We start from the raw sequence: 27,603 nt of genomic DNA on the forward strand, positions 1-27,603 counted from the left end.
ACCATCAGCCGAGTCCACTGCCCCAGAGGTTTGGGTCTGGTTTGCTTTCAGATACACTCTTACCCTTCATGCTGTAGCGTTTGTCTAACGTCGATATCATGTCAAACAAGCCTTTTGTGGCTTTCAGCCATTCACTAGATCACCTTGATCTTATTGGTGCTCCGATTCTAGTAGACAAGCATGACTTCATCGGTGTTCACCATGCCGCTCGAACACTCACCGAGGATTTTGGTCGGGTGACAAAGGGCGATGCCAGTCCTTTCGAAACAGTAACAAATGATCAATCAATATTTTCCATCGATTTGCCTCAAAAGAGCGCCATTATCATTGGATGTATCGACTCTTGCTGGATGCTCAACCATCTAGAGCGATCAGAAAAGATTGACACTCGCTCTATTCGAGGAAAATGGGAGTCATTCCTCACTGCTGTTGTGAAAAATCCTTTTGAGGGATGTGAAAATGCATTAATTATTGCTGGCAGTGATAAAAGAGGTGCTATCTTCGGCGCTTACACGCTCTCTAGTCAAATAGGCGTTTCTCCGTATGCAATCCTAACCGCTCCAATTCCACCCAACGGTTTCAACTAACACTCCAAGATGGTATTGGTGGGCGGATGTCCCAGCCAAATATCACCCCAAAGTCTACGCCCTACCTATAACGACCACCCACGGCGAGCCAAGCATTCAATACCGTGGCATCTTCATCAACGACGAGGCGCCCGCACTCACAGGATGGGTACTAGAGAAGTTTGGCGGATACAACAGTCAGTTCTATACAAAGGTGTATGAACTTTTGTTGCGTCTGAAGGCAAATTTCATGTGGCCAGCGATGTGGCCCGGATATCCCAACCCGGGAGCAGTTTTTTTTACAGATGATCCCGAGAACCAGCGGATCGCCGACGAGTACGGGATTTGCATCTCAACCTCGCACCACGAACCTATGCAACGCGCGACGACGGAGTGGTTTGAAGAAGGACACGAGGATGGTACCTGGGACTGGACAACACATCGTGACGCGATAATCGACTTCTTTCGTGACGGTGTGGTTCGAGCAAAAGGTCTCGAGTCGTACTTCACGTTGGGTATTCGTGGTGAATATGATCGTCAGATGGCAACTGATGATCCTGGCAAAGTTGTGCGTGACGTGCTTAAGCAGCAGAGAGCACTGTTCAAGGAAGTTCTTGGACGTGAAGATGCTGTTCCACAGGTCATGGCCTTGTACAAGGAGATACAGGATCTCTACCAGGCTGGAGAATTTACAGTGCCTGATGATGTGACATTGTTGTTTGCAGATGACAACTTCGGTTCTTTGCGGCGCCTGCCTTCTGGGTCTGAGATGAATCGAAAGGGAGGCGCTGGAGTATGCTATTCACATATCCTGCTTTCATGATAGCTACTAACTGTATCGTAGATTTACTACCATTTTGAATATGTTGGGGCTCCTCGGAGCTACAAGTGGATCAATTCCAACTCATTGGTTTGTCTCTCTTGTTCAAATCTAGAGATCCAACCAAAAAGTACTCACACGTTGATAGGGCAAGATATATCATCAGCTCTTCATGGCACACTGTCGCAATGCTCGCAAGATCTGGGTCTTTAATATCGGAGATATCAAGCCGATCGAGGTCCCATTGACTTTTGCAATGCAGCTAGCATGGGATATTAACTCCATAACTGCAGACAATATCCCTGACTTCTTGAAGGACATTGCATCCAGCTATTTCAGTGATGACTTGAGAACAGATACGAGCGCCATTTGGCATGAGTATGATCGTCTGGTCCGCATTCGCAAACACGAGCACATTGACCCTGATAGCTTTTCATTGCTTCACCATAATGAAGCAGATGAGATTGTAGCCCGATGGCAGGCATTGGATTCCGCTGTCGATGTTCTTTACAGTCGAGTCCCCACTGACCAGAAAGTCGCATTTTGGGAGCTCGTTGTACACCCAGTGAAAGCCAGCACAGTATTCACACGTCTTCGAGTCGCCCAAGGTCGGAACCAGCTCTATGCACGTCAACGACGCAACACAGCCAACAGACTGTTGCGTGAAATTTTGGACTTGTTTGATGCGGACTTCAAACTGTCGCAGGAGTTCCACTCCTTGGCTGGAGGTAAATGGAATCACATGCTATGTCAGCCACATCTGGGCTACGGCGATACATGGCATGCTCCATCGAGGGATGCGATCTTTGGATTAGCCTATGTCCAGAGACATCAGAATAGCAATTTGATTGTTGGGCAAATGGGGATCGCCGTTGAAGGCCACGAAGGCATTCGGGCAGGACGTATCAATGAGGAAAGTGAACGAACACATCCAAGTCGACGCGACTTGATTCCCGGCCTGACTCTCGGTCCCATGAGTCGGTACGGCCCAACCAAGCGCTGGTTTGATATTTTCACCAGAGGGACACACGCTATACATTGGTGGACATCAGTTCCATATTCATGGATGCAGCTTTCTGTCACGAAAGGCGTTCTAGACCCTGATGGAGACGACGCTCGTGTTTGGATCTCGGTATTCTGGCACCAAATTCCAGTCGACTTCAATGAGGAAGTTCTGATCACCATCTCATCGGAAGAAGGGGATTTTGAGCACGTCCATCTCCCCATCCATAGCCAGAGTGTCCCAGATTCCTTCCATGGCTTCGTTGAAGCAGATGGCTGTGTTTCTGTCCCTGCATATGGAATGGGTGTCAAACCTCCCTATCGTCATCACCCAGAGCTCGGTCGCGGAAGTGAAGGTGCCGTCACGCTCGGAAGTTCTGACGTCTTGAACGGGAACGATACCCCATTCCTGGAATACCCTGTCTATGTATTCTCACATTCCAATACCTGCACCGTTCGTCTGTATTTCAACATGACTTTGGACATTGATCCAGCCCAACCAATGTCCTACGACATTGGGATCAACGATCAACTAGTCGAATTTCACAATCTTCTGGCAGACTCGGGGCCAAACAGAGACAAATTTCCAACACTGGGCTGGCCAGATGCTGTCATGAACTGTGTTTGGGAAAGAACTCATCCCATCGATGGCTTAGGTGCCGGTGCTCACACCATCAAAGTCAGATTGAACCACCCGAATGTCATCTTAGAAAAGATTGTGTTGGACTTTGGTGATGTCCATGAAAGCTATCTTGGGCCCCCTAAGAGTTTCTGTGTGTCGGATTGATCATCGCTGGTGTAAAGCAACAACCCATATAGTAAAATAGAGCTTGGAAATCTTCTCCAATTCTCAACATTCAGTGGCGGGCTTGTCCACAGCGGTTCCTCACAGAATTCCACAGAGAACTCTCGGCTGATCTAGCATTATCTAAATCCAGTCAATGCCAAGTTCGTAATAAGCAAGGCTTATGCATGGCGAGGACACGATTAGACCCGGCTGACTGATGGCATTTAGCCGAGCCCCCCTCCGTCGACCAATCAGAGGACGTGAAATCCCTTCAAATGAACTGTCAGCAATAAATCAGCATTAGATCATGCACTAAGCCCCCTTCTGGCCTAGTGTCCTTATTGATGCTCGATAATGCTTCCATAATCCTTGAGTCAAGCCCTGGAGCTTGCTGGAGCTTGCTGGATAATGTGAATCCCTATATAAACCCCAATACCCCTCCAAATATTTTGCTATTCATCAGAAAAAAAACCCCTCTCTTCTTTCCCTCATCACAGTATATGAGCAATTCATCTCAAATAATGTCCAACCCACTCTCACACGCCAAGATTGTCCTCCGCCGCTCCAGTGAGCGCGGATATGCGGAGCATGGCGGCTGGCTCAAGTCATTCCACACCTTCAGCTTCGCCAATTACTACGATCACCACTTCCAGAGCTTCGGCAGCCTAAGAGTCCTGAACGAGGACCGCGTCTCTGCCCGCAATGGATTCCCCACACACCCCCACCGCGATGCGGAGATCTTCAGCTATATCCTCAACGGCGAGCTCACACATCGTGACAGTATGCTCAAGAAGGGCGCTGAGGGTGACCAAGGAAAGCAATTCTTCCGCATGAAGCGCGGAGATGTCCAGTTCACCACTGGTGGAACAGGTAAGCACCTCAAGTCTTGGCCTTGAAACTATAACTTAAGGAACCCATGCTGACGTGAGACAGGTATCGCCCACTCCGAATTTAACGAGTCCAACAAGCAGGTGCACTTCTTACAAATTTGGGCCCTACCCTGGAAGCACGGCCTGAAGCCCAACTATCACACTCAGACCTTCTCCGAGGCAGATAAGCGCAAGGCGTTTGTTCCCATCTTGTCGCCTCTCGCTGCTGGCCCCGAGGCTACCATTGCACAGGAAGAGGCCGCTGTTCCCAAGATCCCGGGCACTATTCCCATCCATGCGGACTTTGTCATGGGTGCTGGTATCATTGAGCCCAAATCTTCTTTCAAGTGGAATGTTGGCGCGGGCGAGATTGTTGAGTCGAAGAGAAAGCGCAACGTCTACATTCATGTCCCCATGACCAAGCAGGGAATGTCTAAGATCATGCTCGATGGCCGTGAAGATGCCGTGCTCGAAGAGGGTGATGGTGCCTTTATCACATTGGTCAATGCTGGAGATTCGCTTCGGGTCGAGAGCATCGGAGAAGTCGAAGCGGAAGTTATCGTTTTGGACAGCAACTAAGCTATAATGTATATAATGAGTTCTTTACCTGCTTTTGACTCCTTTTGAAGATAAATTAATGATTATTCCATTTGTCAAACTCATTACCATAAGACTTCCTGTAGTCAAGGAACGGCTCTTGTGTATCATCTTCCTGGAGGCCTTTGTCCTCATGAGCGGTACCAAGGCAAATGGGCTAGTATATGCAGTCATTCATCGGAATCGCTCAAGTTGAGATCCAACTACTTTTTAAATAACTTGAAGCAAGGTACGGCGGCAGAAGATTACCAAAGCAGGCACTTGATCTGAGGCAAAATTTGAAAACAAAATGGCAGAAAACTGAGAAAAGTAAATAATGGCATCATTTGGAGACCAATAAAGCCAATAAGACCTCATCACAAAGCCAAGTGGTGACGACTCAAGGCTCAAGCTGCCTCCAAGATAGAACCATCTCTGTTCGTTTTAAATATGCAACAGTGTTTATGAGAAGAGTTTCAAGCGCCCTGGGCCTCTTCAGTTTCTTTCCCCTTTCAGTTCAATTTAAACGAAAGAATGTAATGAGAATGTGATACCAAGGTATTGGTAGGAGTTTTAGTAAAGCATGTTGTGTTGTAGGGAAGTTTTGAGCAAAGTTCCAAAGATATACGTAAGCATTTTTCACCCTTTTACCTCAAGAATTTGAAATTAGGCATTTGCTATCACTAATGGCCTTTAAGCTTGCCCTCGATGCTGGCTGGACACTACTTGGTGGCTTGAGAATGAAAATCTGTTGGCGGGTATTGTCTCCGGACATTAGCACTTCACGCCACAGATATTTCACAACATGTCAAACCACGATATGTGACTTCAAGAAATTAAAAATAAGGTTAAGGCCCTGTCAAGTAATTCTCCATTTCTCCGATGAAGCTTAGGTTCATTACATCCACATTGGTGTGCGCACCACTCATCCTCGTGTGTTGCCGCTTTGAGATAAGTCATCATAATCTCTCCAAGCGGTTTGAAGTTTCAATTATCTCATTTAATGCACATATGCCTTCAGAAAAAGCCAGCACGTTTGGGGCCCGGTCCGATTTGGGACTCCGTGACTCCGTGGAATGTAGGGGCATACATCAATTGCTTCTTTCTCCTGTATAACGGGAGCCCATTCTTTTAGTGTTCCGACCTATCGCTTACTCCAAAATGTACCGCTGTCACTTTCTGTGTTATTTTTCAAAGCTGGCTCTGGAATTTTGCCGACAGCAATGGTTTATTGAGCCAATTATGTTAATAGAAAGTAGTATTGTCACATTACTGCCGCCTCAAGCCCCAGGAATATGTATAGTTGCGACAAAGGAAGAGCTGAAGTGTAGTAGACCCTTAATATAAGTACCAACCAGGGGCGTGTCCAAGAAGTGAAAGGTTTCAACTGTTCAATTGTCCTCGTTCAGACACGTACTATTTGCAGTACCATCTACGTGAACATGCATGCGCTTCAGCCTCTCTTCCTGTTCAGTGCAGTCTTCACGACCGCTCAAGCGTGGTCAAAATTTGACAATGGGGAAGTAAAGGTAAATCACATATAAAACGGAGACGTTTGGTATAAAGTGCAAGAAATCTAATTTAAGTCTTATGCAGGAGCCCGCTTATCCTGCGCGATGCCAGGCGGACCCATGTGCCAACATCACCTTCACCAACGCAACATATGTTTGCGGTGATAGCCGTCTAGGTCCTGTCAAGCTTCCTAAAAGCTTTCCCCTGTCGACGGAACTTGCGACGTACGCGCGATTCGGTGATCTCTGCCCTTACGAGTTTATTGAGAAATGGACATGGCCCAACGGGTCATACCACTATCCTTCCAATGATGGATTCGTTCTGAACGATGCGGGAGAGCCAATTGAAGGCCAAACTACACTCCCGGTTGGCCGGAAGATTGACCGTTTCGGTGGTGAATATGGCACTTACTTTAGCCCCTTGGGTGCGCCTTACATCGAGCGAGCTTTGCCCCCTTCGAATTTGGATACATTCGATGGCGATTATCCATACAACTACTATGTTTATGAGGTGATCAAAGAGCTTAATGTTACTCTTGGGCCAATTGCGCCATGGTTTGAACAGCCAGGATTGGGCACTCAGTTTATCACACCCTACAATGCCTCAGACCTCGTGGATCTGAAATATATTCGGCGTCTGACCAAGTCGGAGTATGACGAGAAATCAGAGTTTTCAGACAACTACACACCGGGACCAAATTCTTAAACACGCCGAGGTGACTGGATTTAGCCGGGCGACGTGGCGTTTTGCAGTTGATGGCGATCATGGAGCTATATGGAAAGATGAGTTGAATGATGAGTAAACAGACAGAACTTGAATGGAGCAGCTATAATACGTGTCTAGCTATTAATAAGATTGCAGTCCTTTTCCTATTTTACTTGAATATCGCACGCAATAAAAAAAGCGTAACTAACATAAGATTCGATATTACTATTCATGCCACTTTCAACGAATTATGGAAAGAAGAAGTTGGCGCGCAGATTATCGATGCGATTTGCAAATGTCGCTTCTTATCTTTATACGGTAACTCTGGCCAACGTAGTTGCTGCATTAGTCTAGTATTACCTCAGTATGGAAGCCATAATGATGTTCCTCTTTTATCGCACTATGAGCCCTCACGACTGCACCATCAGATTAATAGACATTCCGAGCACTCAGTTCCCACTCATAATAACTTTCTCGCCGACAGATGACATTGTATAGATTATAAGTTATATGATTAAAAATTATGGAAAGTAAATGTAAATATATGGTGCATTTACATGGGAGAAAGATTAAGCTAAAATCGGTGTGTTGCCATTTCTGGCAACACCCACAGAGCACTGATAGGTTCTCACAACCCTTGCTTCTTAGTATCTTGAAAGAATAAATCTGCGGATTCAGGATCAATGGTCGATCATGCTATACAAAGAGACCATACGCTATCTGCGCCAAAAGCGATCCAAATGTGGGATATCCGAGAAAGCCGAGAATCAACAAAGAAAAGCTGCTGCCGAATCATGTTATCGCAGACTAAAGTATCTACTAGAGTCGATCGAGAAGACTTTGGCGATCATGGGTTCGTCTCTTTTATGAAATTGCTCGAATCCGGGTCTGAATACCTTGAATGGTCCAAGCTTGATATCTTTCGGCGTTTCCCTTTGTCCCTGGTATGTACGGAATCGATTAAAAAAGGACTTACTTTGAAGATCTTTGTATAAGTGGTTTAATTCAGTGTGCATTAGGAATGCCTTCTGTGCCTCGCAATATACACCTTCTGTATGCGCATCCCATTTTCTCTGATTTCGGCTGGATGCAATTACAAGTGTTGTCTTTCAGAGAAAGCTTCGGGGATCAACTTTAGTGTCTGTATATGTATTTTCGAAGTTTGTTCAATCATAAAAACAACAGACAATAATTCAAGAACTTGATCGCCACTATCTTTTTGATTGGACCTCGGTGGAGCGGAGCTTACGACCTACATATCAAGGTTGCATACTACCATCCCTGCCGTATAAAAACATAACTAGCAATTCTAATATACCACTAGCCAAGTACTTGAGCTTGAAGAGCTTTTTAATATCATCCTCTGAAGGTGGTTTCTTGATTTCCTGAGGCCAGCATGGTGTTCAATGCCCCAATTGTAGCAAACTCTCGGCCGAACTTATAAAAATATTCAGGATCTCTGATGTGGCGTTAAAGAGGTCTGGGCGTTGCATAAGTACGGATCAGTACTCTATGTGGCTTCCTCCAGGATACCAGGTCTGACCTACTGTAGCCCTCAAAGGAATGAGTACGATCCGTGGGTCCGATCAGGTCTATAGAGTATCCCCAGAAATTATTCAATGGAAAGTGGCAATTCAGGCCATACTAACAGGTAGATATAAACCTTTTCTTAGCCTCAGAGCAGAGTTAGTACATTTTCACAGTCCACTGCCAAATAACTTGGCTCCCACTCTACTTATATCTCTAGAGAAATGGCTGATTCAGATGGATCTGAATCTCCAAAGAACAGAGTACCTCAGCCAGTTTTTCTTGTGAGTTCTAGATCTGAGATTTCAAAAGGTGGATTGTTACTGACTCGCATCCTCTATAGGGTCTGTTATGGACTCTCACGGGTTTATCGTTTATTTTCGATTCCTTCCGCATAGCAGTCCATATCCACTCATTCCGTCGCCTTTGGATAGATGATGCTCTTTCCATAATTTCCTGGATCATTATGCTCGCGGCAGCAGTTATGTGGCAGGTTGAAGGAGGGATTCTGTATCAGATATACGCGGTCAGCGACGGATTGGAAGAATTCTCTCTGGATTTTGCCGAGAAATACGTCTACTTCTTACGCTTTACTACTCCATATCAGATGCTTCTCTTCACTGGTCTGTGGTGCATCAAGTTTGGATTCATGATTTTCTTCTATCGGCTCAGATCGAAAGTACGAACGCACCAGATACGGTACTGGGTTGTGCTTTTTTTCACCGTGGTCGTCTATATCTTGTGCATGGGGCTCATCGAGTACAAATGCAGCTTTTCAGGGGCGGATTACATTCTAAGTGAGTATTTTAGGGTCTGCCAAGGTACGCATACTAACGCCGTTGCACAGACGAATGCCCGAAGATAAATCATATTCATTACGAGCAACGCACTTTCTATGTTATGTGTGCTGGGGATGTTGTCACAGGTCTAATGAGTAAGTCGACTGAACCTATTTGACTCAGAACTTTTTCTAATGGTACTTTTCACTTTAGTTCTTTCTGTCCCGATCGTTACTTTATGGAACACACGAATCTCACGCCGAGATAAGATGGTCCTGTTTAGCATTTTCTCAGCCACTTTACTGGTCATGATTATCTCTATCCTCCGTGTATCGGTGAACACTTCTCTGAACACTCCGGTCGATCCGGGCTGGCTTATATTTTGGAGTTTCATTGAGATCAATACAGGTATAGTGTCAATAATCTATGTTGCCGAGATTTTTCCTTTCTGATGTTTTATCCACAGCTATCATAATTTCATGCGCCGTTTCTCTTCGACAAATATTTGTCAAATCGAAGCAGCAAAGCCCTCGACCGTCAGCCGGTTCGTCCAACTTGACACCAAGAAAATCATATCCTAAGGTTCATCAACGGTCTATTGGAGATCTTGAATCACACGATAATGAGGATATTCTGTTGTCGTCAATGAGTGATGTGCATGTCCGACATGAGTTTGAAGTGGTCAGTACTTCTGCAGCGGAGAGTGCCGACGACCAGACGTTGAGTCCACAAAAGAAGAGCTTTGCCTAGTTTCTTGGACTTTGTGGGTACGCGAGTCTAATCTGTTGCCTCTTTGTCTGTCATCTCGATGTTGTATGTTGTCATTCGAATATCTGACTCTACATATCATCACCATATATGAAATAATGTGAGGCAATCAATAAATTTTAGCATGAAATACATTGATACTGAGATTCCACGGCTTTGATCAAGGCAAATGCATATACTACTATATAAATGTTTCAATGTGGTTATAGAGCGATCTCGCGCGTAAACTCAGCCTCAAGCCGATACAGCCTCCTTTGACTTTCTCTCCTGTGAGAGATCAAAATCCCCAAACGACTCAACCCCTGCTCCACGCAAGTAGTCCAAAGGGGGCTGAAAGCCGACAAATCCGATGTTAGGGCTAGACAGCTCATAGCCCATGGCCTTTTGGGCCTCAGGTGACCAAGATAAAACTTCATCTGCAGAGTTTGCGAGGTAAGTATTCTCTTCTTGCCGATGGAACCCACGCGTAAAGAACATTCCATGCAATTTCCGCCGTTCTGTCGCTGTCATATTTGCCCCTCCTGCGTGATAAAGTCCACCCAACATAACCCAGCAATCAGTCACATCCATCTGGGCCGCACCCGCCTCATGCATCATTGGGGCACGATCGGAGCCCCAGAGATGACTTCCTGGGATGGCCAAAGTGGCCCCGTTCTCCACGGTGGTCTGTACTCCTGGGACCATGAACGCCATCATCACGTCTGAGCCGACTCGATAGCCCGTTGCTGTTTGGTCCTGATGATCTACATGAAAGTTTTTGTCATCTCGATGTAGTCGTTGAGCTTTGGCGCCTGGGCCGATGTCGAATGTCATGGCAATGGAGCACACTGCTTCACTGGTGTAGGTGTGCTTGGTCTCGCCGTAGAAGTTGGATGTTGTTTTATCCACAAATTTGGCCGTCAAGGTTCGGATCAGGCTGTCCACTAGCCATGTTTCTCTGGCTGTCTTACTGCGACCAGCGAGATTGGAACATCTTCGAGTTTCTTCGGGGAAGAGATCGCCCTGTCGGAAATGAGAAGCAACTCCTGAGAGACTGGGGGTCTTTACTTACCTTCCATGGCTTATCTTGGTCAAGGTAAGGCTGAACTTCGGCATTCACCTGATTCACGGTCTCGGTATCTGTGAAATTCTTGATAACACAACAGCCATCCTCGATGAGGGCTTGAATAATTGCAGCCTCGTCCCCGCGATCGATACGTTGGATCGTTTGTTTGACAGCCATATTTGGTGAATCCGAATCTGATACCAGGTGCGAACTACAGCTAAATAGCCTGCGAGTCTTGATAACATGGCCATATCCGACGAATGAAGGGCATTCTATACTGGCAGGTGGAGCCGTAGCGCGGAGATAATCAACTGCCAATGGCTGCGCCTTTTTTTTACCTATCGCATCCCCCACTTTCTGAGGATGTCAACCCCGACACGCTCCTGTTTGAGCTGCCGCTTTCGAAAAGTGCGATGTGACCGAGCATCTCCTCAGTGTTCTCCGTGCAAGAAGCGGGGGCTGCAGTGTGAGATCCCCGATCCTCCGCCTAGACTGCTTTGGCTGCGACCACTAACTGGGGTCGGCGAAGAGCCAGAGGAGACCCATGCAAGGCGAGAGCTTCTTTTTGGGAGTATGGAATAATCTCTCCTCTCAAAGATGGCACTGACTTCTTGCAATGCAGCTCATGACCAAGCACAGAATTCAGCCGATTTGGTCTCGTCAACTGGCGAGAACTCCATCGTGTCAATCTTAGAAGAGCTTGACCAGCAAAGCGATAGCATTTGCCTGAATGAGATCTTATGCAATGGTCCATTCCACGTGTTTCAACATGAGGAAGTGCAACCTACCCAGCTCGATACTCTATCCGAGATTCTCGGTCCAGGGTACTGGGATACTTCAATCGCCGATATCGATCATTTAGTTTTGGCTCATGATAGTTCACTTCAGCTTGCCAACCTGGACAATCCGGAGCTTATCAACTTTGATGCAGAGCTGCTTACTTCCTCGCGGGACCTATCTGCATTTAGCGCGTTGGCTTTTTCTGGCGCCAACACGCCTGCGCCACCAATTTCATTGTCTGTTTCTTGCGGGGAGTCCCCAGCAGATCTTATTGACTTTACTCTGTCGACCGCTAAGATGTTACTTGGCCATTATCGAGACACTATGGTATCATTCTTTACCCCTGCACGGGTCGCGGCGCAGTCCCCGTGGGAAACAATGTACATTCCCAGTGTATTCTGCACTGTGGGCGAAATTCAACTATCAGGAACCAGCAGCAACGCCAAATTATCTCTGCTGTTTGCAATCTTTGCGGTCAGCGCGTTCAGCTTGGATGGGCTTAATCGCGTAACAGACGCGCCAAAGCGCCAAGACTGGCGTGCACTCGGTGAGATGTATCGTGAAAGGGCCAACAGGCGATTAAAGAGATCGCTATATGACCTGTCATCTCGGATCAGTAGGAAGAAGGATAAGTATAAAGATATTCTAATGGCTTTGCTAAGCATGGTGACAATTTGTGTGGGTTTTGGAACCCCTGTCGAATCCCCTTTTAATTATGCTGACCAGTCCAATAGGTGGTGAGTGGGAATATGAAACATGCAGCATACTATTTGAGAGATATTGAGGAGATCATCAATTTGTATGGTATGCGCAAAGTTGCTCGCTCATCCAAAGTGCGCATGCTTCATGGTATCTACCTCTATCTCAGAGTATTAACCGAGCGTGCTTGCGCCGATGACCAACGGCCGAACGCAGGCGTTGGGGACCGCCACATAGCCTTGTCAGGCGAAGCTTCATATCCACAGCTTGCAAAATGGGATCAAATCCTTGGATTCACTTCATCCGGGTCACATTCTGACCTCTCGGCAATTCATAACATCCCAAGCCATCTACCTTACAAATCAGCATTCGAAGAAATATACTCTGTCCCGCAATCACTGTTTAAACTTATCCTTCAAACAACGCAACTGATGAGACGCGTTCAAAAAATGCAGAATTTTGGCAGATCAATGGCCACTGATCACGATGCACTTGCGGTAACGGTCAAGGAGTTGGAGACCAACATTTGCGATTGGGAAAGTCAGACTCGTGATGATATTGAATCTCATCGCGCAGCAAGTACCCCTCAGAAAGAAGAATTTCCGTATCATCTCGTTCAAGCAGTCCAAAAAGCCCTGCTCATCTACTTTTATCGATGTATCAGAGACGTCAACCCGGCCACCTTACAGCTTTACGTGCAGCAGACCATCTATCATCTGCTTGAATACGATAAGCAAAAGAAGAATCACAAAGACCAGTCCGCCAATACTTGCTGGCCAGGGTTCATCGCGGGATGCGAGGCACAGGATCCCCATCTCCGAGATGAGATTGCCAACTGGCTTGATCGATCGGGTCAGTCTACTGGTATTCGCATGTTCACTGTAGCTCGTGAGGCAATCCAGAAGGTTTGGCAGGCTCGGAGCTGTCCTGGTATGGAAAGCGTTCCTTGGAATCAGGTGCTAGACAAATATAGTGACCTCAGGGTTTTAGTGTTAAGCTAATATTGCATTGGACTCTAATGGTCGACCATCACATCCTCTTCTTAAAGAACTTCATTTTTCCTCCCTTGATACTTCACAGAGATTTGTATCCATCATGCGATATAGCAGATTCATACTGCAGATACACCTGGAATTCAGCGAAAAGGCTCTCCTGCATCACAATTAACAAACTGGATCACGTACTACAAACATCTCAAAACCCTCGGAAAAAGACTTACCGGGTCACTTGTGTTCTCAAACGTAAACCGCGCAGCCTCATCATCAATAAGAACCTTTCGACGACCAGCAGCAACAGCAGCGTCGGCAGCAAGCTGAACCTGACAACTCTTCTCCATCAAAAGGAAAAGATAAGCGGCTTCGTCCACGGTTCCTCCAACAGTCAACAGGCCATGATTTCTCAAGATCATCCCCTTACCATTCCCAAGACTCTTCGCCAGCGCGTCCGACTCCTCTTCTTTGAGTACCACTCCCCCAAAATCCCCATACACGCTCTGCGCATCACCGTAGAAGATAGCAACATCTTGGTTTAGCATCTCAAGCGGCTCAGCAAAAGCCGACCATGCTTTACCATACGTCGAATGGAAATGACAGGCTGCGTGGACATCAGGTCTGTTCTTGTGAATGGCACTGTGTATCAGGAAGCCTGCTGCATTTGCCGGTCTAGAAGTATTGCCTCCCACGGCGGTCCCTGATTCGTCGACGAGGATCAGGTCGGAGGGGGTTATCAGTCCGAAGTGAAGGCCCAGTCTGCAGCCATACGTCATTTATTAGCCTCGTCTCGCGGTTTAGTACTTTGCCGGAATCGTAGTACTCGGAATTAACCCTCAGTACCTACGGATTTGTCCAGAATCGATCGGGGAATTCGGGGTCTCGCAATGAGATGTGTCCTGCCATGCCCTCCACGAAGCCATGTCTAGCAAAGACTCGGAAGGCGCCTGCCATATGATTGAGCATGTAGGCCCGTTGCTTATCGAGATTGCTGAATTCGGGGATCCCTGGTAGCGTCGTTCCCTGAGACAGGGCCTCCAAGCCCTTGCTCTTAGTTGGGACGGTATCAGCCACTGAGGGAGCCATCTTTCATGTTCGGATATCAGATAAGAGGAGAGAATAAAAGAAAAGAGTTGGGGAAATTTTTGAAGGCGGCGCTTTCGACTCTCTTATCAATGCGGGGAAATTGGACTAGGAAGGCGAGGCCGAACTTGTTCAATGGAGAGATTTGAGACATTCTTGGCTCTTTTATAGACTGATTATGATGTATATATGTAGGGAGGGGGTAGTGAGATCTTTTGTTTAGATCTCAACTGCATCTTCAACTACAAAAATGGACTCAAAACTTCCTACTGGAAGTCTCGACGGCGCAGCAGATTTACCCAAGAAAAGGGAACCGGGCCTCCATGCCGTTCACTCTTTTGGAGAAGGCCAGATTCAAGAGGATGTTGAGAAATCAGGCAATCTGCATCGGACATTGACACCTCGTTTGATTCATGTAAGTGCAGTACCAAGAGCGAAAGGATCTACCATCTCCAACCGAGCTAACGATCATTCCTGCACAATGTAGGTCATTTCCCTGGGCTCCAATGTTGGCAGTGGCCTTTTTATTGCTACAGGTAAAGCCCTGGCACAAGGAGGTCCAGGAAATATGGTGATTGGCTATCTCATTGTTTGTATCGGCGTATGGGCCAATCTTCAAACCCTAACGGAAATGACAATCGCATTTCCTACATCCGGCAACTATATCGACTATGCCGATCGTTGGGTTGATCCTGCATTGGCATTTGGGGCGGGATTGGCTGAATGGCTAGGTGAGTGTGGACTGTCCGACTACACCTGAGGTGATGAATGTGCTGATGCTGTTTGGTAGGGTGGACGTCGGTTTTCGCATCCGAGGCTACATTTTTCGTGGTTCTGGTCAATTTCTGGGCTAAAGGGGTTATTCCAGAGGCTGCTCTTCGTAAGTCCTATATTCCAACCTCGGAGCTGCATTTTGTCTCTTTCTCACCTCCAGTCAGTGACAATCTTTCTGGTTATCTGTCTTGCTGTCTTTCTGGTGCCAAACAAATACTTTGGTTGGTTGGAGTATTTCGGATCCCTTGTGAAGGTTTTTCTCTTTATCTTCATTACACTCATCTCCCTTGCAATCATTGGCGGTGCTGGTCCGTCAGGTTATGTCAGAGATGGAAGCACTTGGACCGACTTGCCAGTCTTCAAGAATGGTTTCGGAGTAAGTCTAGCTCCTGTTATCCCCTGGTCTTGGTCTCACATTCTGTTCAGGGCTTTGCAAATGCCGCTCTACTTGCAATCTGGGCTACTGGAGATCAAGTCTTCATCGGAGTAATGGGCGGCGAAGCGGAATCACCGCGATATTCCATGGCGCACTCAGCAAATCTAGTCCCCTGGCGAGTAGGAGTCTTCTATCTCCTCTCCGTCGTACTTGTTTCTTTAATTGTGCCGTCAGATGATTCGCGTCTACTGGGAAGTTCGAGTTCTGCTGCCTCTCCATTCGTCATTGCGGTGCAAAATGCAGGACTCAAGGGCGTTCCCGACTTGATCAACGCCTGCATGATCATTGGAATTACAGCAATTGCACTGGAGAGCATCTTCCTTCCGTCTCGGGTCCTTCGCACAATGGCACTTCAAAAGCTCATACCCTCCTTTTTGGCAAAGACGGATGAAATGGGAAGACCAAGATGGGCTCTCTCTATTACGGCCATTGTGGCAATTATCTTGACTTATATGAGTTTAAGTGGTAAGTATTGACCGTTCTGCCTTTTCCTAATTCAACTTTCTAACCAAATTTGATTCTATAGCGGGCGGATTAGAAGTCCTGAATTGGCTCATCTCTATCACAAGCACATCTTTCTTCATAAACTGGGCGATTATCGCCTTTACATCTTTTCGATTCCGCGCTGCGGTCAAAGCTCAGAAAAGCCAGATCTTTAACGGACCTTATGGCTGGAAATCTGCTTATTGGCCTCTTGCTCCGACAACGGTGTTGGTTATTTCTACCTTTCTCCTGGTCTGTGTGCTGTATTTGAGCATCGACGGCGTGGTATGTCAGTCATCTTCCTTGCTTCGAATCAAATAATAACAACTATTGGATACAGGCCCAGACCGGTTTCACTGTTTACAGTTTCTTCTCCTACAACATTGGCCTTGTCTTGATTGTTGTCTCAATGATCTTGTACAAACTCATTTTACGCACACCCTGGCGTGATCCAGCGATGGCTGATCTGGTGACTGCTCACCGCATACTATCAGCGAGTGAGATACAAGAACTAGATGCCTATTATCAGCGACCGAGCTGGCGACGAGTGGGTACATATTTACGGATGTGGTAGTTATCAGCTGTGTTATAGTTCAACTAAACAGAATGTAACTTATACACCAACTCAATCAAAGCTGTTCCCCCATGGCACTAATATCTTTCACGGCATCAAAGTCCTCCAACAATGCCTGGAACTTCGACTTGGACATTTTCCAAGACACTGCTCCCAGAGGCAACCGAAGCGGAACACGCTCCTCGCGGCTCGCAATTTTAAACAAGGTCTCGGCAATAGCAGAAGGCTCCATTCCCATGCCAAGTTTCAATCCCTGGCGCACATAGCCCTCCAGCTTTCTTGCTGGCATATCAGGACCTGCATAGGCGGGATGAGGCGTGATATGTGCCTTGCTATGACCTTCAAAACTAGTTTTGACACCGCTAGGCTCGACAATACAGAAGTTGACTATGAAGCGTCAGCGGCCACGTTCATCGCTGAAGAGTCCGGAAATGCAAAGAAAGAATAAATAACTCACTGTTCCAGTCTGGATGCATCTCCCTGGCGACCGATTCCGAGAATCCCTCCACGGCAAACTTGCTAGCATGGTAAAAGGCATGACCGGGAAACGCGCACAGCCCCGCCAATGAGGACATTTGGAAAATCAACCCCCCGCGACGATCTTTGGCCTGTCTCATTACCTCGATACTGCGGGTTGTCACACGCACAGTCCCGAAGAACAAGGTCTCCATCTCCTGGTGCATTTCCTCTTCCGTTGCAGCCTCGGTATCACCCGAAAGGGAGTACCCGGCGTTGTTCACCACCACATCTAGGTGGAAAGATTCCCCAAAATGCTGTGCTGCTGCAGTAAATGCGTTGTTCACGGATTCGACCGAGGTCACGTCCAGGGCAAGCTTCAGAATATTGATGTTGTCGTCTGGGAGGTAAGATAGATCGGCTGGATTGCGCGCTGTTGCGATAATGCGCTGGTTTGGCTTGCTTGCGATCAAAGTGGCAATTGCGCGACCTATACCTGATGAGCATCCGGTGACTGTGGCTTTGGTTAGCATACTCCTTCGCTATGCTCACGTTGCGCATTGCATTACCTAGCCAGGTGGCACCATTTGGTAGCTTGTAAGGCTCAGTATTGACAGGATTCATTGCATTCAGGTCTCTGGGACTTTTCAATTGATAATACTTCTTTGGTCATTTGAGATGAGCCAGCTGTTTAAATACCCTCGTGCCTACGCCGTTCTCGGATCTATAGAACCCATTTCCTCCTCGGCTGTGATTGGCTGGGAGATTCGGCGACCAGAAGCAGCTTAGCGTGCAGTTGATACTTGGCTTCTTAACAAAGTCCCTGCAATCGGCGTCCAAAAGAAGTTTGGTCTATCAGTCTTGGATATAGGTTGGTGATGTCTGAGCGCATTGGGGTAGAGAGTAAGGGGAGTAGTCATATGCCGCAAAATAACGCACTAAAAGCAATTGTCTTTGGGACACAATTCATCATTAATCTGTTCCAATGTCTTTCTGATCGCATAGAAACAATCGTAAAACAGTAGAACGAAGGGGAAATGGCTAACATTTATACCGTGACTGTGACAAGGACATCGAAACTCGACCAAAAATAGGATCGGCTGACATGGCAGAGGATCTCCAGGATATTCAAAATCCGGGGAAACCGACCCTTTCAACATGAATAAAGTATGTCCATATTCTTTTTCAGTTGAACAGTTATTCGTCGCCATCGTTTGCAAGAGTCCGTAACAGGGACCCCTAAGCGCGGCTATCCACCCCGATTCGGACGAAGCCCTACCCGTTACATCATGTTGACTCCCTCGAGCCCATTTAGGGGGAAACTCACTCTGCAAGTCAATCCCCGCAATATACGAGCTGGAACTCATATAAGGTCTCATCCCCCATGTAGAAAGAAGTATGCCCTCTTCGCCATTAACAAAATGGTCCAGCTCACCCCTTCCGCCTCGATGCTTCTCACAACCTTGACAGCCATGAGCGCCGCAATGGGTGTCTCCGCAGCAACAGTGACCAGCAGTCTCCTACTAGCCTCAATTGCCGACCAGCTATCAATCCCAGCATCGACCTGGTCGGCCAACGGCACGCACACCGCAAAAGGATTCACCAGTCAATCGGCCGACACGGCCGACATCGACGGCCTGAAGCAGGATTGCGATAATATCAATCTGAACAAGAAGCTCGCGACTGATTTCCGCAGTGATGTGCTTGGTGCGGGTGTCATCGGCTTCTTTTACAAGTGCGAGAAGATCAGTGATGATACCAATAAGTACTGGTTTACTATCAGTGCTGGGGACAAGGCCCAGATTGATCGGCTTTGTGATCAGGATACTACCTATCCTATTGTTTACGATCAACAGCATGATACGTGGTTTATTGATGAGCCGTTTGATTGTACGCGTCGGTCTAATCCATCCGACTTTTATTGAGGTGGGACATTGTTTGCGTTGGTGAGTTTGTGACTTGCTGGACATGTTGATTGTATGATGCTGACAGTGCTTTGAAGTGGACATGAGGCAGAAATGGGTCATCGCGCTTGAAATCAACCTTGGAAGGAAGATTCATCAACATTGAAGGATGGCAATACTCAAGAGTTGGAACTACTTTTGCTTCTGTTGAGTCTTCTTGTATTATGTGACCCCAATGCAATACTAAACTTGGAAATTCGATTGGAGATGTCAAAAAGCAATCTTTGTTCTGAAAAATAATAATGACAAACAAAAAGGAAAATGGTGTAGAGTACAAGACATTGCCAAAGTAAAGCAAGGAGTTAAACATCAAAGAAATAACACAGGAAAAGACCGTAGAAAAGAGAGCAAAAAATTACTATTGATCCGTCCGGGCCTCAGGGGCATCAAGCCCCCACTCAGTCTTCAGATCAGGAGTGGGGATACCCGATTTCTTGAGAATAGTCTCAGCAAGAGCAGGTATCGAATTACTCGTAAGAATTTCCAGAATTTGCAAATTAGCCTCCAACTCGCGGGTGATCCAGTTTCGGATCTCAATGGCAACCAATGAATCCAGACCATAAACCGAAATTGGAGCAGCGGGGTCAAACTCTTCAACAGGGCGCATGAGAATAGTCGAGATCTTCTGGATGACAGCAGCGCCGATGGCTGCCTCGGCACCATCACGGTTCTTGGATTGACGGATAGCAGTGGCTGGGGAAATTTCGGTGCCGCTCTGCGCGGACTCGGCCAGTGCGCCTGCGCCAGCGAGGGTAGATAGGCGCAAGAGGTGTGAGAGCTTCGTGTCGTTTACCCAGAATGGTTGTTCCGTGATTGGTGTTGTTTTGACGGCTTCGAAGCCTGCGACGCAATGTCCTTCGCAGGTTGTGTCGAAGTCTTGACGGATGGCGGCAGTGACGAGGCCACGAATGTCTGTTGCATCAACGGATTCAGTGCCCAGCTGCTTTGTGATTGCCTCGCGCTTTTGGTCGTCTGAGAGGTATCCGACTCCGCGGACGACGGGCAGATCGATTGTTGAGCAGCGCATCTTGGCAGACTCGGGGTATTGGGCCAGTGCCGCCATGAAGGTTCCGCTTGCTGCGTATGGGGATTGACCCATGTTGCCGACGAAGCTGGCGGCGGATGAGAGGTTCACGAAGAAATCGACACTGCCATTGTTGGTGGTGATTGCGTTCTGGATATTCCAGATACCGTGAACTCGGGGCATCATAACGGTCTGATAGTCCTCGAAGCTGAGCTTCTCAAATAGTGTATCCTGAGATTTCTGTTAGCGGCAGTTTTGATTGAAACCAGGATGAATAGCTTACACGAAGGACCATGGCTCCGAACACAACACCGCGAGCAGGAGACATGCGAGTGAGAACGGGGACGAGGTTCTGTTCAACACTAGCCTTGTCTGCAACATCGCAGCGACAGACCTCGACATTGACACCTTGGCGAGTAATCTCTTCGATCGTCTGCTTTGCCTTTTCAGTCGAGGCACCGCTCCTCGAAACCAGGATAAGACTTTTGACTCCTTTCTCTGGCAACCAGCTGGCAATTTCAAGGCCAATTCCCCCAGTTCCGCCGACGATAATGTATGAGGCATCAGGGTTGAGGAGATTCTCATCTCTTCTTGCGGGATGAACCTGGATTGTTGTTCAGTAGACGTCTAAACGTTATTGTAAACAGGGGAAACATACCTTGACCATGGAGTCATTTGTAATCTGAACAACCATTTTACCAATGACCTGCCCACCTTGCAGAGCCCGGAACCCAGTTTCAACCTGGGAAATTGGTAGGGTGGTGATCGGCCATCTGGCCTGGGCATCAGAATCGATAAACAGTTTGAAAGCATCACGAAGCAGTCGCTTGGTCAATTGCGGGCGTTTCTCCCGAACCATGCCCAAATCAACCGAGGCGAAGGACAAGTTCTTGTTGAAGTGAGCCATCTCCAATCTGGAATTCTGCGTAATGTCGCGCTTGCCAAGCTCGATGAACCGTCCGAAAGGCGCAACACATTCAAATGTTGCTTGCAAAGCATCACCACTGAGGGAATTAAGCGCGACATCAACACCTTCGCCACCAGTGGCTTGCTTGATGCCCTGGGCAAAGGAAATGTCGCGACTGAAGAAGATTTGCTCCTCCTCGAGCTGGTATGTCTCCATCAGGAAGTTCTTCTTTTCGATGCTGCCGACCGTTGCAAAGATCCTGGCTCCAATGCTTTGAGCAATAATGATTGCAGCTTGACCAACTCCTCCAGCGGCGGCATGGATCAGCACACTCTCATCTTGGGTCAGTCGACCTAGATCAATAAGTGAGTAATATGCCGTACAGAACACGGCAGGAATTGAAGCTGCAATCTCAAAGGATATGTTATCTGGAATAACCCAAACACCGGATGAGGGGCATCGGGTGAAAGTAGACAGAGAGCCAGGCGACATTGCACAGACACGATCTCCAACCTTGAAATCGGATACTGCAGAGCCAATTTGAGTAACAATACCACTGCATTCCTGGCCTAGTCTGTCACCCTTGAGTTGACCCATGGCCATCAAAACATCTCGGAAGTTGAGGCCAGTGCTGTACACTTGGATTTCAACGTGATCATCCGGCAACGCTGTGTTGCGAGAGACATCGTCTGTGAAGTAGAGTTCATCCAAGCCTCTGCCCTCGCCAGCAGCAAGCTTCAACGCCCGGTTTTGCTTAAAAGGCTGGAGCTGGGCAGGCGCATTCGGTGTCTCTTGTTGAACACTAAGGTTCAATGCATGGTTGTCGACCAGTCGGGGAACACAGACATTACCATTGCGGACAACGAACTCCCAGTCATTGTGCATCAACTGCGAACGCTGGCAGAAGACACCTTTGAAGACATTTAACATGTGATGGACAGCTTCGGCGTCCGGCATAGTCTCGCGTTCACCTAGGTCCAACGTGGCAAACTGGAGACCAGTCTCTGATCGGACTGTTCGGGCAAGGCCAATTGCCATGTTTGCACCAAGGGACTCCAGATCATTCTTGCTGTGACGAACGACCCACAGTAGACCACGAGCGCGGCTCAGCAGACGTTGAAGTGCCTGGAATTTCTCCTGTGTGAGATGAGACAGGATGGATTTATCCATACCACCGAGGAAAATACACCATTTTCCGGTGACATCGATCTCATCGGAATTCAAAGCAGTAGTGGGCAAGGCGCCGGTTACTCGTTGAAGACCGGACTCCAAGCTGAGCAAAGAAAGACTGCCGATTGACTCAGGACCGACGATGACAACATCACCATGGTTCATAGGTCCGACAGCCGGGCTGTTGGCAGTAGTTGTCATCAGACAACCGGACTGGAAGGATTGTCCTGGATACTCCTCAACGCAAAGATCAATACCGCTGAAGTCGTTTGCCTTCATAACATTGCTCCATCCCTCAACAGTAAGAAGGGGCCCGTCGTTACGGAAGTCGTCATTGGCCAGCCACCATCCGGAGAGAAGAGCAAAGGGGAAATGACGAGCCTTGGGCACAGTCTCCTCAATCAACATGATTTTACCGCCAGGCTTGAGGAGGGCTCGAATGTTGGCCATGGTCTCATTAATGTTAGATGTGGCATGTAGGACGTTGCAAGCAACAACAACATCATAAGACCCAGTATTGAAGCCCTGCGCAGTGGGATCAGCAGAGATGTCCAGAGTCTGATAGGTCATTAGATGGCACCAGTTCTCGAACTTGGTTTTGGCCTTCTCAAAGAAACCGGGGGAGATATCGGTGTAAGTGTAGTGCCCGAACCGAGGAGTAGACCCAGCTTCGCCGCCGCCCATGCTTTGGAGAATGGGCATCGTGGCACCACCCGTACCAGCTCCGATCTCGATGATGTTCAGCTCAGGATTTTGATGGGCCATCTTGTCTATCACAACAGAGACATTGGCATAGGCCTCGTGAAGGGCATCGAGGTCAGTGTAATATCCGCCGATTCCATCGTCTTCGAGGAGAACAGTCAAGGCGTCGACCTTGCCACGAAGGATCTGAGGTAAGAGCTCTCCGACCTTGAATGTCAATTCGCCGGCTCCGTTGACTGTTCGATTCTGTTCTAAAATATCAAGGGTTGGAGCCTCTGCTGGGTCAGCCTTTTCACAGGTGTTCTGAGCCCAGCGGTAAAACTTCTGATGCTGGGGCTCAAAGGTAGAGACTTCGTCTTCCGACACAGACTTCAGCATTTTTCGCAAGTAGTACTCCGCAACGGATTCGAGCTGCTGCATGCGCTTTACACCTTGTGCTGTGTCTGTCTCTGGGCGTGCAAGCTGGCGGTAATCGTCCCCGGAGAGGAAGTCAAAGCAAGGCTCATATTGCAACTTGTAGCAGATCTGGTCAGGGGCATTGTCCTTGGATCCCTTGAGCTCGTTTGATACGGGTACTAGAGTGATACCGTTGATGTCAATCAAAAGATTGGCAGAGTTGCTGGGATCGGTGGCAAAGATGCGGTTGTTCTCCGGGTCAGCAGCTGATTCAGTGCCTGATTGCTGGCCGTATAGTTGAAGTTTGGTGCCAGCAGTAATCTCTTGACTCAATGAAACCGATATACTCTTGACATGAGAAGGAACATGAGTAATCTGAGCACCGGGCTCGCCATAACCACGGAGAACCCACATAACCTGGCTGCACAGATCAAGTGTGACTGGGTGAACGATACAGGGGGTCTCGTAACCGAAGGGCATGGCTGCCTTGGTATCCGGAACACAAATGGTAGCCATGGCCCGACGGTCTTTGTCCACCGAGATATCAGTCAACCGTTGGAAAAGCGGACCATAGTGGACACCACCGCCGGAGATATTCTTGTAGAGCATCTCGTGATCAATCGGTACGTTACAAGCATGGCGCATTTCCAGTGCCTCTTGTGCAAAGCGAGCTGTCGTCTCAAGCTGCTGTCGCGAACCATCGACAGGATTCACATCCTTAGCTTCTTGAACCATGATGAAGCCATTGCAGTGCTGATCCCAGCCACGACCTTCGGCCCATGAGAAAATCTTGAACTCGTGCCAGCCGAGGACGGATTTACTAGGGGCCTCGGTGCGGGTTGGTCGCAAGCTGAGCATGGTCTCTACAGAGGCGTTGTCCGGGACGGTGAGAACGCGGTTGATGAAAATGTCGCGCAAGTCAATCTTGCCCGGCGTGATGTGGTGGATTTGGGCGTGCTGAGAGATGGCTTCCATGGCCATGGCGAGGAATCCTGTCATGGGGTACACATTGCTGTCGTGCACCCTGTGTTCACGAATCCACGGGTGGTCGTCGGCACGAATAGTGTTTCTCCAACGGGGCTCGAAGTCCACATTCTCGATGGTAAGTGAGCCAAGGATATCACTACGAGGGAATTGGCGATGGAAGTGATTGTCTCCTAGTCGCGAGCTAAACCAGTACCGTTCAGTGTGGTTCCAGGGATACTTCGGTAGGTTGGTCACCACAGAGAGCTTCCTGCCCGAGCTGCTCAGGTTAGGGAAGTTGATGGCCTGGAAGTTGAGATTCATTCCATTCATGAACAAGGAGCCAGCCAAATTCTGAACAGCCTCAATGGCGTCAACCTTCCGCTTCAAAGTATGGAAGTACTGCACATTACTCTTCGGGGCGTGCATCTGAGCAATCTCCTTGACAGGTGTTTGCAGAGCAGGATGAGGGCCGATCTCCACCAATGTTGTGACAGGTGAGACAGCCTTTTCATCTGTTAAAAGACTCTTCACGCCCAGGACGAATTCAACGCGGGAAACCAGGTTGTCAACCCAGTACGACGCATCTAAGGTGCTTCCCGGAACCAATTTGCCGTGCACGGTTGAGTGGAATGGAATAACAGAATCTTGAGGCGCAATTTTCCCCAGTAACGACCGATATTGTTGGGACACAATCTTCATATGGTGAGAGTGATAGGCAACATCGACTTGCAGTCTGCGCGTGAAAATTCCTTCCTTATCAAGAGCGTTTTGGAGAACGGTAATCACTTCAGCATCTCCGGACAAGGTGACACTAGACTCGCTGTTGACACAAGCAATGACAGCCTTGTTTCCGCGCATAGCATCCAGAATTTGCTGGATGTCGGAAGCGCTAGCTCCAACAGCCAACATGCCACCCTTGATGGATTTGTCGTTCGCGACCATGTTTGCTGCAACACCACGGGAATATGCAACACGGACACATTCCTCCAATGACAATATTCCGGCTGCATAAGCCGCTGCAATCTCTCCACTGGAGTGACCAACCACTGCCTTCGGGCGAATACCCCATGATGAGAGCAGGTCCACCAAGGCCAATTGCACTGCAGTACAAGCGGGCTGGCTCATATATGCTGCCGAGATTGAACTAGTGTCGGAGTCGGTTAAGAGCAATTCATCTTCGGAATTGTTAGCGTTTGCGAGTTATGCAAGGAACATTTTGTGAGAACTAGACGTACCAATGATTGAGAAGGAGGCACCGAGTGACTTCAGAGAATCATCCACGGACTTCATGGTCTGCTTGAAGATCGGATATGTACTCAAGAGCTCCTTGCCCATACCGTGCCATTGTGCACCCTGTCCAGTGAAGACGAAGCCGACAGTTGGCTCTTTGGAAGAGCGGACAGGCTCAGTGCTCAACAGAGCGGTATTCAACTCTGTAGTCACCTTCGAAGAGACAGCAGATCTCCACGGAAGGAAGCTTCGACGCTGGCCTAGCGTATAGACCATGTTATCGAGCAGACTGTCATTAAATACCGGCGGGTAAAGATCTAAATATCCTCCGAGCGCTTTGCCCATCTGAATGGCTGCTTGCTTGTCATATCCAGAAAGAACATACAGTTTGCGCGTTAAAGGATCTGCGTATGCCGCACCTTCGCCTTCATGGCGGGTTCCACGCGCGAGAATAACGTGGGCGTTGGTCCCGCCAAAGCCGAAGTTGTTCACGCTAGCGTAGGGCTTTCCACGGGGCCATGGCATCAGTTTCTTGGGTACCTATTGAGCTCTAGTCAGTAAGTGGCTCGTCTCTGCTGGCCAGTCCTGTCTTACTTTCATATTCCACTTTTCCATGGGAATCTCTTCATTGGCTTTTTCAAAGTTGCAGTTGGGAGGGACAAAGCCTCGCTCAAGTGCCAAAGCAGCCTTGATGACAGACACCACTCCACTGGTTCCCTCCAAGTGTCCAATGTTCGACTTGACAGATCCAATGAGCAACGGCTGTCGGGGAGATCGACCCTCTCCAAATACAGCATTTAGTGCCGTTGCCTCGAGCGGATCGCCAACTTTGGTGCCAGTGCCGTGCGCTTCCACGAATCCGACCAATTTCGGATCAATGCGTGCTTCTTTATACACTTGGCGAATCAATGCTTCCTGGGCTTCCCCGTTTGGCATTGCGATACCTCTAGTGCGTCCGTCTTGATTGAGACCACTGTTAACAACAACAGAACGAATCGCGTCTCCAGCAGCCTCTGCGTCCTCGAGGGATTTCAATATAATACATCCAGCACCTTCACCACGACCAAACCCAGTTGCTCGATGATCAAATGCATATGAGCGGCCGGTGTCGGAAAGCAATCTTGTTGGGTAACTTGTTAGTTTCGGAGGAGAAACAGTTCGGCTGTTGTGCTTACCTGGAACGGGTCATAGACACAAAGGCCTCGGGAATAATATTCAAATGACAGCCTCCTACAATGGCGAGCGAACATTCACCATTTCGAATGCTTTGCGAAGCTAAATGCAGAGCAGACAAACTGGAAGAACAAGCAGTATCGACAGAAACACTGGGGCCATTCAAGTCGAAATAATAAGAGACGCGGTTTGCCTGCAATGCCATAGCCGTTCCCGTGGCAGCATACATGGGGATGCCGTCGATATCTCTCGTGTTGTTGATCTCATAGTCCGGAAAAGAGCCACCAGCGAAAACACCCACTTTCTTTCCAACGATATCTTGCTGTGGAATCCCGGCATTTTCGAGAGCTTCATACACACATTCCAGCATAATGCGCTGTTGCGGATCCATGGAACGGGCTTCTTGGAGAGTGATATTGAAGAAAGGCGCATCGAACAAGCCAAGATCCTCTTTCAAAAAATGCGCTCCTTTAGGGTTGAATGATCCAGGACGATCCTGGTGCGGGTGGTAAAACGAATCGGCGTTGAATCTACTCTTTGGAATTGGCGACCAGGCACTGCGGCCTCGGGAGCAGAGATCCCAAAATTCATCGAGTGTCGAAACATCGCCGGGGAGGCGGCAGGACATGCCAATGATGGCCATGCGCTTTGGAGCATCGCCAGTCATTTCGGGCTCGGCAATGGTGGCGTGCTCGGTCACTGGTGTGCCAGTCCCGGAGGGTTGTTGGAGACGCATGTTGGATAGATCGGGTCTTGTCTAGTGAATTTGGTCAAATTATGTACCTGGCACTGTCATCACCAAAATCAAGCAAGAGTCCAGAGAAACGAGTGTCAGATGTTG

General features: G+C 48.2%; 11 protein-coding genes across 11 annotated transcripts; 7 read left to right on the top strand and 4 right to left on the bottom strand.

Moving 5' to 3' along the window:
- Positions 1–98: 98 nt before the first annotated feature.
- On the top strand, positions 99–3,175 carry N7511_004791 (glycoside hydrolase family 115 protein; the record flags this gene model as incomplete). Its single annotated transcript, XM_057127216.1, has 4 exons — positions 99–541; positions 597–1,359; positions 1,411–1,476; positions 1,535–3,175. The coding sequence occupies 4 exons, from the start codon at positions 99–101 to the stop codon at positions 3,173–3,175; spliced, it is 2,913 nt and encodes a 970-aa protein (XP_056986106.1).
- A 521-nt stretch (positions 3,176–3,696) lies between these two features.
- On the top strand, positions 3,697–4,623 carry N7511_004792 (pirin family protein; the record flags this gene model as incomplete). The annotated part of the gene is made up of 2 exons (XM_057127217.1): positions 3,697–4,045; positions 4,109–4,623. 2 exons carry the CDS (start codon positions 3,697–3,699, stop codon positions 4,621–4,623), a joined length of 864 nt encoding a protein of 287 aa, XP_056986107.1.
- A 1,439-nt stretch (positions 4,624–6,062) lies between these two features.
- On the top strand, positions 6,063–6,837 carry N7511_004793 (TNT domain-containing protein; the record flags this gene model as incomplete). Its single annotated transcript, XM_057127218.1, has 2 exons — positions 6,063–6,149; positions 6,217–6,837. The coding sequence occupies 2 exons, from the start codon at positions 6,063–6,065 to the stop codon at positions 6,835–6,837; spliced, it is 708 nt and encodes a 235-aa protein (XP_056986108.1).
- A 2,500-nt stretch (positions 6,838–9,337) lies between these two features.
- On the top strand, positions 9,338–9,893 carry N7511_004794 (uncharacterized protein; the record flags this gene model as incomplete). The annotated part of the gene is made up of 2 exons (XM_057127219.1): positions 9,338–9,551; positions 9,610–9,893. The coding sequence occupies 2 exons, from the start codon at positions 9,338–9,340 to the stop codon at positions 9,891–9,893; spliced, it is 498 nt and encodes a 165-aa protein (XP_056986109.1).
- A 252-nt stretch (positions 9,894–10,145) lies between these two features.
- Positions 10,146–11,133, bottom strand: N7511_004795 (phytanoyl-CoA dioxygenase family protein; the record flags this gene model as incomplete). Its single annotated transcript, XM_057127220.1, has 2 exons — positions 10,146–10,913; positions 10,963–11,133. The coding sequence occupies 2 exons, from the start codon at positions 11,131–11,133 to the stop codon at positions 10,146–10,148; spliced, it is 939 nt and encodes a 312-aa protein (XP_056986110.1).
- Positions 11,134–11,553: 420 nt separating this feature from the next.
- Positions 11,554–13,436, top strand: N7511_004796 (fungal specific transcription factor domain-containing protein; the record flags this gene model as incomplete). The annotated part of the gene is made up of 2 exons (XM_057127221.1): positions 11,554–12,210; positions 12,471–13,436. The coding sequence occupies 2 exons, from the start codon at positions 11,554–11,556 to the stop codon at positions 13,434–13,436; spliced, it is 1,623 nt and encodes a 540-aa protein (XP_056986111.1).
- A 73-nt stretch (positions 13,437–13,509) lies between these two features.
- On the bottom strand, positions 13,510–14,510 carry N7511_004797 (uncharacterized protein; the record flags this gene model as incomplete). The annotated part of the gene is made up of 3 exons (XM_057127222.1): positions 13,510–13,587; positions 13,655–14,183; positions 14,272–14,510. 3 exons carry the CDS (start codon positions 14,508–14,510, stop codon positions 13,510–13,512), a joined length of 846 nt encoding a protein of 281 aa, XP_056986112.1.
- A 247-nt stretch (positions 14,511–14,757) lies between these two features.
- Positions 14,758–16,774, top strand: N7511_004798 (uncharacterized protein; the record flags this gene model as incomplete). Its single annotated transcript, XM_057127223.1, has 7 exons — positions 14,758–14,922; positions 14,995–15,238; positions 15,298–15,387; positions 15,446–15,657; positions 15,708–16,182; positions 16,244–16,485; positions 16,541–16,774. The coding sequence occupies 7 exons, from the start codon at positions 14,758–14,760 to the stop codon at positions 16,772–16,774; spliced, it is 1,662 nt and encodes a 553-aa protein (XP_056986113.1).
- Positions 16,775–16,829: 55 nt separating this feature from the next.
- N7511_004799 (short-chain dehydrogenase/reductase-like protein SDR) lies at positions 16,830–17,854 on the bottom strand (the record flags this gene model as incomplete). Its single annotated transcript, XM_057127224.1, has 3 exons — positions 16,830–17,161; positions 17,232–17,744; positions 17,800–17,854. 3 exons carry the CDS (start codon positions 17,852–17,854, stop codon positions 16,830–16,832), a joined length of 900 nt encoding a protein of 299 aa, XP_056986114.1.
- A 797-nt stretch (positions 17,855–18,651) lies between these two features.
- On the top strand, positions 18,652–19,155 carry N7511_004800 (uncharacterized protein; the record flags this gene model as incomplete). The annotated part of the gene is made up of 1 exon (XM_057127225.1): positions 18,652–19,155. One exon carries the CDS (start codon positions 18,652–18,654, stop codon positions 19,153–19,155), a length of 504 nt encoding a protein of 167 aa, XP_056986115.1.
- A 397-nt stretch (positions 19,156–19,552) lies between these two features.
- On the bottom strand, positions 19,553–27,498 carry N7511_004801 (type I polyketide synthase; the record flags this gene model as incomplete). The annotated part of the gene is made up of 6 exons (XM_057127226.1): positions 19,553–20,449; positions 20,502–20,822; positions 20,877–25,534; positions 25,595–26,129; positions 26,184–26,709; positions 26,765–27,498. The coding sequence occupies 6 exons, from the start codon at positions 27,496–27,498 to the stop codon at positions 19,553–19,555; spliced, it is 7,671 nt and encodes a 2,556-aa protein (XP_056986116.1).
- Positions 27,499–27,603: the final 105 nt, after the last annotated feature.

The sequence above is a fragment of the Penicillium nucicola genome (genome assembly GCF_028828085.1).
Source record: "Penicillium nucicola strain IBT 29836 chromosome Unknown utg000003l, whole genome shotgun sequence".
NCBI lineage: Eukaryota > Fungi > Ascomycota > Eurotiomycetes > Eurotiales > Aspergillaceae > Penicillium > Penicillium nucicola.